At 41.1% G+C, this 10,046-nt stretch overlaps 1 protein-coding gene across 1 annotated transcript; it reads right to left on the bottom strand.

The window, feature by feature from the left end:
- Window positions 1-275: 275 nt before the first annotated feature.
- On the bottom strand, window positions 276-8,063 carry klf6a (KLF transcription factor 6a). Its single transcript, XM_021620592.3, has 4 exons — window positions 7,563-8,063; window positions 4,948-5,530; window positions 3,791-3,914; window positions 276-3,426 (listed from the first exon to the last, which is right to left on the bottom strand). The coding sequence occupies exons 1-4, from the start codon at window positions 7,662-7,664 to the stop codon at window positions 3,375-3,377; spliced, it is 861 nt and encodes a 286-aa protein (XP_021476267.1). The 5' UTR covers window positions 7,665-8,063; the 3' UTR covers window positions 276-3,374.
- Window positions 8,064-10,046: the final 1,983 nt, after the last annotated feature.

Raw genomic sequence — 10,046 nt, forward strand, 5'->3', positions numbered from 1 at the left:
AGACTACTTAAAATATAAGAGTTGGCTACAGCAGATGGGACCAAGCTAGTTCCACTGGCTTCCATTTGAAAACTGGCCCAGAGTTATTTCCAGACACAGACTAAAAGGAATGTTCAATGGAGATTATCCATTGAGAGAGTTTCTTGATAGAAGACTAGGTTAAATCTATGTCTGGGAAACCGGCCCTCTGACTACATAAACCGATCTGCAGCCCTGAAAATATGAACTATGTAATAAAGTGAGAAGATTTTTAAAAAAATGAAACAAAGCATAAGTCTGATAAGATTCTTATTATTCCAATAAAAAATACATTCATACAGAAATATAACAATTTTGCAAAACAATTTCAAATAAAATGTCATAAAGCAACAACAAAAAAATCTTACAAAAATGATTTTTTTCCTTTTTTTTTTTCTTTGACAAAGATTCTGTAAAGAACAAGGGGCGCTGTGTGTGGAAGAGGAAGAGAGAATCAGAGTGCATCCCAAGTGACATGCTATTCCCTATATAATGCATTAATTTTGAACAAAGCCCTATGGTCCCTGGTCTGAAGTAGTACTCTAATAGGGAATAGAGTGCCATTTGGGATGCAGACAGCAATGGGAAACTGTAGGTTAAGATGCAAGCAAACATGAGGCTTAATTAAGGCTCGATTATCACCTGAAAGATATTGGCTGCTGTTCTGTTACAAAGACAGAAAGTCATTGTTCCAATTCTGTGCCACAAAAGCCTTGCTGTTGCTGGCGGTGTAATTTTATTATAGCAGGCCGTTTCAAGTTGTACTCATCCTCCCCCTTACAACAATCTGATCTAAAATCCATGTTGTGGCCCTGCTACACTGATCTTGCTGCAATGTCAAATTCCTTTCCACCCACAAAGCATGTCCCTGATACTGAATAAAATAAGTTTATGTACTTTGTTATATATCAATGTTAATCTCACCAATCCTTGAGAGTAGACTTTTTTAAAATGACAAATATAACACATTAAGCTATCCTTTAACATTATTTTGGTCCCTTACCCTGCAAAAATGTCCTGAAGTCTTCAAATTATTTCAAGTGTGTACATAAACAATGAATCAGCTTCAAATGGGGAGGGGGGGTAGATCTTTTTTTCCCCCGCTCTTCAGAATCCTGTTCACGTTGGTTTTGATAATAATGTAGCTGCCTGGACCAAAACAACGACTGCGGCTGCCCAGACGGGTCAATAGCAAACTCCCAGAGTCAGCAGTCCGTAATAAATTCTATGCCAGCAAAGCCTTTAGCAATTTATTACAGAGATGCAGTACAAGGCAAGGGCTGTCCAACTGGAGCTTGTTAATTACAATAAATCTTTAGGGTTTTTCCTCAGCTTTGGTTGCAGGGGGGGGGGGGTGATATTGCCCTACAGTGAGTCTGGGCCCCCGAGTTCTCTACAAACCCAATGTTAGGGCATTGTTGAGAGCAGCTGCATCACCATCACATTCCCTTCAAGTCAGCCTTGTCTTTATGCAAACCACAAGTTCATGTCCTAGACTGCATCTGAAATGGCACCCTGTTCCCTTTATGACGCACTACTTTTGACCAGGGCCCTATGGACCCAAAGTAGTGACCTAAAGAGGGAATAGGGTACCTGCCCAGATCTAGTCCAATTGTCTCATCAGGTTTTTTTTGTACCTTTGAGCAACATTGTCACTTGATACCAAATGTGTATAACTACGTAGATACAGTAGATACTACAGTGGTAGTAAATTGGGTTAATAATATAAGTGCTCTCTAAATGATGACTTGAAGTTATTTTACACAAGTCTTGGTTTGAATCGACTGAATGTACTATATAGATCATCAGGGTGCTATGCAATATAACCTAAAAAGGGAGGATCTTTACTGTACATGCTCTAAACACAAAACACTATTCACAATCTACATAGGGCTAATAGACCTAGCAGTCTCTGAAAACAAGGAAAGGTGCAAGTAAGTTCATGTGAAATTGAGCCTTAATAAAGCTTTTCAATCACCCATACAACAATGTGACCCCCCTCGCCCCTCTCCAAGGAGTAGTCATCCACCCCACAAGGATAGGTCACTTGCATAAGGCACCATTAAGGTCGTCAACAGTGCATTACCAGGTAGAAAAGAAGATAGAATATACAAAATCAAATCCGATAGTCCTCAAGGCATCGATGAGTGAAAAAAAAAAAAAAAAATAGCTTAATGAATGAATGATTCAGTTGCTAAGTAAGCAGTAGTGGTTTCTCAAACCAAAAAGAGAGAAAGAAGTACTGAAGTAATAATAATTTTAAAAAATCATCAAGGCTTTATGTACAATATTGTAACATTTAACCGTTTGTATTTAGCTGCGCTTTTATTGGAATCTATTTGCAGTCCTGATTACAGAATAACAGGAAGAGAGAACAAACCCTAGAACCATGCAACACCTGTCTATGATACTGAAGTTATAGTATAGTTGTGTTATACCTCTAAGCACACAGCTTATACAATGGACTAAAAATTTGCTTTGTAACTTGTAAAAAAAAAACAAGCTACGTAACACATTGCACATTTAGTAGCTGCACCAAACACCAAAAAAAAGCTCCTCTCACTCAGGACTCACATTGTGGAGTTTCTCCCCTGGCCTGGGTTGCTGAATGGGGGGGGGGAAACAAAACACATCACCCCCCCCCCCCCCCCATACCACTCAACACCACAACCTTCAAGGCTTCTGGCAAGAAACCCCAATCTTCACTCAGTCTCACTGCTGCTTGACAGTCAGGCAGGCAGTCACGTTCTCACACACCCGTACTCACAACTACAAGAAAAGAAAACTTGCTCCCTGACACCATTCAGTCCACAGCAACACTGGTACCAGACCGCCTTTGCTCCCCCCGCTTTGCACACAGGCCAGTCAACCAAGTCAGACATTCGCAGTGCACACATGCTTACCTCAGACAACCGTTTTTGTAAAGCAGTACCAGTGTATCAGTTGTCCAGGAGACAGTTGCTTCACCTCAAAAACATCATGCACCAACCACACATTCAAATCATTCATTCGTTAATAATTTTTTTGTCTTTGTTTTAGTTTTTTTTTTTTTTCTTTTTCTTTCAAGTCCCTCAATTCAATTGGCTGCTTCCTTCTGTCTGTCTGTACATGATTTTGTCCTCTGTTGTTGTGGTTTTTGGACAGGCAACCTTCAGAGCGCCTTCTTTCTCCAAGGGGTCCATCCATCCCGGAGGCACTGGGTATGGTGCAAAATGGCATACTTTGGCTAGAACACGCTCCCCTAGCTCGCTCCTCTCAAGGGCAGTTCAACCATGAGGCTGGTTAGGAGACGACATTTCCTTTCGCTGCGTTTGTTAGTTTCACTAAACGGCTAACATCGCTCCGCTCCGACCTGCTCAGAGGTGTCTTTTCATGTGGAGGGCAAGGTGATCGGACCTGGAGAAACACCTTGAGAGAAAGAGAGAGAAGGAAAGTATGAACAGGAGGGTACCTAAAAAGTAGTAGTAGTAGCAGCACTACTACAAAAACCAACAAGTGTGTCAAGGAGACAAGTACAGATTCCAATTGAACATAAAAAGCCTGACAATATAATTACATATTTTAAGAATGTCATTATGCATGACTAACCATTTTCATTATGCACTTGTTAACAATGCAATGCTATTCACATCACTGAATGAACAGACATCGTTACAACTCTAGTAAAACAATCATTATTTTCTAACACTTGATTAAATGGTATCAAGAGGGATTGGGTAAACACTCAGGTGCAGGTGGTCTCTATTGTAGATAGCAGAGTGATGGAGCTTACCGGTCACAGTGACTGCATTTAAATGGCTTGGCCCCAGTGTGCTTCCTGAAGTGTCTGGTTAGCTCATCACTCCGTGCAAATCGCCACTCGCAGCCCTCCCATGAACACCTGTATGGTTTCTCACCTATGAAATAAACAAAATAAAAACATTAATAATTGTGAAATGCATGTAATATTGCACAATACATTTTTAACCTCCAGTCAAAGTGAGAAAAAAAAATGCTGTGTGCTAAGCTAAAGTCTTTGTAAATTGTGAGCTTTCTTCTGGTCAATGACCTTTGGTAGTAAAGAGAAAGGAAATGACCAGATGAGATGATGCAGCGGTAGTCACTTGACAGCTTTACAACTTTACTCAATGACTCTTGGTCTAAATTCAAATGAACTGGTTACACTTCGCTAACACAACGCAAAACATGTTTTGAAACGCAGAAAGTCCTTTATACACCGGACGTAATAGCGGTCTTCAAGGGTCAGAGCCCATGGAGAAAACCACACACGTGCAATGTCATGCTGCTAATAAAAAAAACAAGGGACGGTCAAACGACCATACAGGCCCCCACTCAACAGCCTCCCTTTTCCCATGGCGAAACAATCCGTTTTGAAGAGCCATGGCTAATGTTTGCATCTCAAATGACACCCTAGTCCCTATACAGAGCACTACTAGCCGTACTATGGCTCTGGTCAAAGTAGTGCACTATAAAGGGAATGGGGTACCATTTGGGACGCAGCCCAAGTCTCTTGTATTCCCATGTGCACTGGGACTGCATCCCTCAGTATGAATGCCTCCCCTCCCCCACAGCATTCAGACACATTCCAGATAGATTAGGTCACAGTTTAGGTATCCAGTCATGTACGGCTAATAGTCTGAGAGTGAGTGCACTGTGTGGCACTCTCTCTGTGGCTGCATGAGGACACACAATGAACTGGCTTTGGCTCTTTAAATTACATTACACAACTAGCTAACCAGACAGGCATTACCATTTGGTTAAATAAAGAATGGCAGTCAAATAAGACATTGCTTTTGTGTAACAGTGAGGAAGTAAGGAAACTTAGTACTATCACTGTCACTTCCGCCAACAGGGTTTGTATTTTGCCCCAAGGTTATGCAATGCAGAGGTCTGGGGTGTGATAGCATAGGGAAATGTCTGCTTTCTCACCTGTATGAGTGCGTTGGTGTGCTTTTAAGTGGGAACTCTTTGTGTAAACCTTGCGGCATCCGTTGAAGTGACACCTGTGCACCCGTCTCCTCCCATCCGGTGACGCGTCTCCACCAACCAGCCCAGTCTTTGCCGAGTTCTTTCCGATGCCGCCTGTCCGGACTTTTACCGGCAAGGTCAATTCTGTGTTTACGCTTCCCCAGCCTTGTGAGATGCTGGGTTCCGAGCTGACCTCTGGGGAGGATGGGGGAGTGCTAATGATAGAAGGGCTAAAAGGTCCAGAACCGGCCAGAACCGACCCCAGAGGGTTCAAGGTAAAGCTGTGTGTCGGCGAGAGCTCCACGGAACTGTCTGAAGCTTCACTGCTGGCGTCAGAGTTTACACTGTTGGTTTCCAAGATCTGGCCATCCTGATTGTCCTCTTCTTTGACCAGAGGGATCTTTGGGTCAGAGTCGATCGCTTTATCACCGCAGGCCAAGATCAGCTTGCTCCAGAGGTCCTGCTCCTGCGGCTCCAACTTGATGTCGGATGTCGCCGAGACATAAGGCTCGCTCTGTAGATACCGCTCCAACTCCAAGCAAGTCTGGTTCAGGAACAAACAAAACAGATGTTTAGAATATATAGAAGAGATCACAGGTGTACTGCATTTCAGGGAGCTACCAGACCACCAACACATGAAGCAGTATCAACCTCATTGATGTTTTATGACAAGAGACTTGTGCAACTTGTTTCCCTTGGCTCACAAGGCAGACCAGCTAAGGTTAGTCTGAGTAAACTACAGCTTCACACTAGTACGGAAACACATGTTCAAACAAGAAATGGGCTCTTGACTATCACATGGTTGTGACCAAATTTAAGCTAGCTAGGCTACATGTTTACATACTCAAGTTGAGCAGTCATAAACTGCATATCCTAAGCGGTGTGTATGTGTGGAGGAACAGGGACTATATCCATTGTCAGTTCTGTGGTACAATGAATGACTCAGAGCACATTTGGTGTCCTTTTAAGGAAGCCACTGAACTTCCTGCTTCCCCAAGACTCATTCAGATGCCACAGACTGACTGATACGATGCATTGCATGTAATCACATCCTTCCTACCCCCCCAGAACTCAGTTTCTCAATGTTATAATACATTAATTCAGTTTTGATATTATATCTTGAGGATTCATCAAAAAATAAAATAAAGAGTAATCTGTTTGGAGGTATGGCAGCATGTTGGTTTGACATGAACAGTTGGAGAAAAAAAGATTCTGCCCCAGGCAAAGCACATAATGCCCCTTCCACAATTTAAACCAATAATTTCCAGTTGCAATACTATCTTCTCATGCGCACACGAATTCGCACGGAATTGGTCACTGCTGACATTTGATAGTGTGGATATGAGCATACTGAAACCCACTGAACGACATGCAAATTAATGCGACGTGTTTCAGAGGAATATAAACCGTATGGTTAGTTCAAACTATGGTTTTGATAAGTAAAATAACCTTTCCAGTTCTCTTTGGTAAAAATAAGTTATATTACATTTTTATATTTAACACTACCCGTCTCGACGGTATTTCTCTGTGGCTGTGTTGAAAGAGTTAAATCTCTCTTATGGCAGCGAGGAAGTTGGCTCCGTGCCCGACTCGCAAATGCCTGAAGGAAACTACTTGGATCGATTTCAATCACGTATGAACTGCAAATATCTTCAGAAAAATGACTACAAACGAGGCAATCCCGTCATGATTAATACGAGGGGTCAGTTATGTTACACTTTATTGGTGTAAATTGCATCCACTTTCAAAATGTAATTGTTGAATTGGCTTCATTCCGGTTAGACTACTTCAACAGATCTGTTTACGAACGAGTTCCGCTCCGCAGCATTTTGAACGACAACAACTCCGTTACTCGAACCAAATCATTGCTTTCAAATTCACTTCCGATATGATGGCTACTTACAGTAGCATCGCTCAGAAACAAGCCTTTAACATCGCTCAGAAGTAACACAACACTACTGGAAATTATATTGGTCGCGTCTCATTCATTTCAAGTGAGACTCCCGAGCTGTCAAACACTGGCTCACTGAACTAGACTTGTGCCGTGCTTTGACGGGCAACAATGCTTTACTTCGAATAAGCCATCTGTATAAAACAAGATAAGATCATAGCTTGTGCATCTGTGGGTAACCGGTTAAATAACACGTTTAGTCCTCCATTCGGAGGTGTCCCTAGAAATACGAACCACGCTTGGTTCTTTTTCGCATTCTCTAGCACACGCGCCGAATTTGACACATCCAGCTAGCTACGGAATTCTGCATGTTTGTAGCTTACTGACGCTTCTGCAATGTTACAATTCATGATCATCTACTACAAAACAAAGCTGACACATTGATCATCTACATTGTGTTTAAAAATGAAAACAAATGTATGCATGAGGAACTGTTTGACAAAGTGCTGTAGAATACCGTAACAACGTGTATTAGTAGGATATAAATGTATCAATTAATATTAGTTTGCACGTACTTGAACACATGTAGCCTATCGTCATGCCAGGATAACAGCCAGTATGATTGGTCACGTTATCTTTATTTCAGTTTAATGAAACAGTTCAAATGAACGGATAAAAATGTTACCTGCTGCCAGTAATCCTCCAAGGATGGTAAAGCTGAAAAGTAGCCCGTGTCATGTACAATCTGAAGTTCCTGAAAGATGCTGCACATGGGTAGAACATCCATTTCAAATCCCAAATGTTGGCTAAAGAGCTGCACTGAAATATTTTTCTTTAGAATCAATATAATAGTCAAAATATTGGTCACTCTCGAACAGGCAAGTAAGATCCTTGTTTAAATTTCACATGCAACCCTATCTGTAGCTAATGCAAATAGCACGCACTGCAAACAAGCGTTGTTTTGCTTCCCCGTTGGCAGACCACTGCTTACTGGTGATGAAGTTACTCTATTTGCAAACACTGAACTAAATGCGAAGCCCGTACCATGTAAACTTCCTTATTCAAACCTCGCAACCTACCTACCACCTCGTGACAGCATTACGCTTTTGGAACGTTAACCAATGAACTCGAATCAGCTTGCCCGCGCGCATATGATATCACAACCAACCAATCATAATCGTCTCCTGACATAATTTGGTCCTATCTCTTTTTTTATTGGTGAATTTGACTCGTAGTTCCTTCACATTCATTGGACAGCTATTTTTAGAAAAGTATATATATGTGTGATGTACTCTATTCAACTGTCAGCGAGTTGCCTCTCTCTGCATATTTCGCCACAGAGAGCGCATCTGAGAAGCAACAATTTTTCCTCTTTGTAAACAGTTTCACGGTGTAGTTGTTTGACAGAGTTTCAACATACAGTACAAGACAAATACTTTTGAAACAGTATGCGAGAATGACTGGAATTTCGTTTGAATCTTTTGACACACGCTTTTTTTGTTGACTATATTATTGAAACAAACTCTTATTTTTTGAAGTTGTTCGGAGTTTCACACACTAGCATTTCTTACTAACACACCACCGTCTCCAGTCGCACGATAGTAGGCTACAGCTAAATTCCACAAGGGGAGCCAAGTGCCACATCGCTCATGACTCAAATAGGCTACACCACTCTGGTAAAACGCAGCTATGCAGAATGCACAGCAGTTGTCCAGTATTTTGTTTGTCCTGCAACTGAAAGATGGTCATAGTCAACGATTTAGATACGCTTAACCTTAAACTTTATGAAGAGCACACTCATGCAGAGTAGGTTACTTTTGGGGGGAAACTTGAGTTTGAAAAATTTGGAGACTTGCACTTGTTTTAGAAAAAAGAATAACAATCTTTAATGATATTTGAATTTGATTCAGTGGCAGTGACTTAAAAATTTGAGAAGGATGATGGATTAATGCTTTTAGGCTTAGGCTGCTCATTTAGTGATTAGAGCTGAAGAGATTGTCCTAATTCTCAGTAACATCCTATTTACTTAGAAATTATGACCAGTTGAACGAAAGAACCAAAACACACACAAATGCAGTTAATCTATTTAATTATCTATCTATGCTCGAAGCCACACAGGTTTCAAAATTGTTGTATAAGTGTCAGTTTTCCATAACATCTCATATGTATAGTGCATCAACAAAATCATGTTATTCTGTCATCTTATATGCTTTATTCTAACAGTAGTTTGATATTAATAAATAAACTGTGAATTGCTATCCACACTCAAATGTAACTCCATCACAGAAGATTTTTACAACCATGGCATTACGCTATTGCATACTTTGTATCAACCCCCTCCTTGTATAGTTTCCCAATATGTTGGGAATGGCACCAAATAGATTCTTTCATAATTGAAAAGTTATAGGATGAAGTCATAAGGCTCGGTGATCACCATGACCTGAGTGACATTCTGAGTTAAAGATAGAAGAGTTGCAAACAACATATTTGGAACAGAACCTCATTGTTTCCATTGGAATTATTTCCTGATTCTAGAACTGAGAGTCTTTTGTGAATGATCAGCTGTTGGTGCATATTTGTGGCTTGCAGCATCTGATGTAGTCATATGGTGATGTATTCGGAACCCTAAAGGAAGCAGGCCTCAGTTGTCACTGGAATTCAAAGCAATTCCTTTTTATGTGCACACTAATGGTGCTGTCCATTATATATTGAGTCATCCATGGTGGATGGTAGCTTTGAAGATGGTCTTTAAACTGAATGAGGTCTATTCAGAAACCTTTATGCTAGAGATTGACTATGATGCACCCTAATTGCAAACTCACATAGAAGATTATACAATTTAGAATTATTGTCTTGGATCGATCAAATGATACTGCACATCCATGCATTGCAGCTTGTACTTGATGCATGACAGGATTGCTGCCTCACATCCTGTAGCTCAGCCTACAGCAACAGAGTGAAGCTGTGAACCTTGTGACCAGCCCACAGTATGCTGTCAGCGCTGCTATGTAGGATTTTTAAATAACCAGATGTAGTCTTTCTGTGAGTAAAATGCTAAGTACAGTCTGAAGGAGGCCCATTTTGTCTGGCACAGTACATTGTGTGGTTGCACAATTGAGGCCTGGCTAACCCAAGTTCAGCTTCTGTAAGGTACAGTATTTACCAGGTA

Source organism: Oncorhynchus mykiss, chromosome 11, assembly GCF_057628025.1.
Source record: "Oncorhynchus mykiss isolate SJ-2025 chromosome 11, ASM5762802v1, whole genome shotgun sequence".
NCBI classification, from domain to species: Eukaryota; Metazoa; Chordata; class Actinopteri; order Salmoniformes; family Salmonidae; genus Oncorhynchus; species Oncorhynchus mykiss.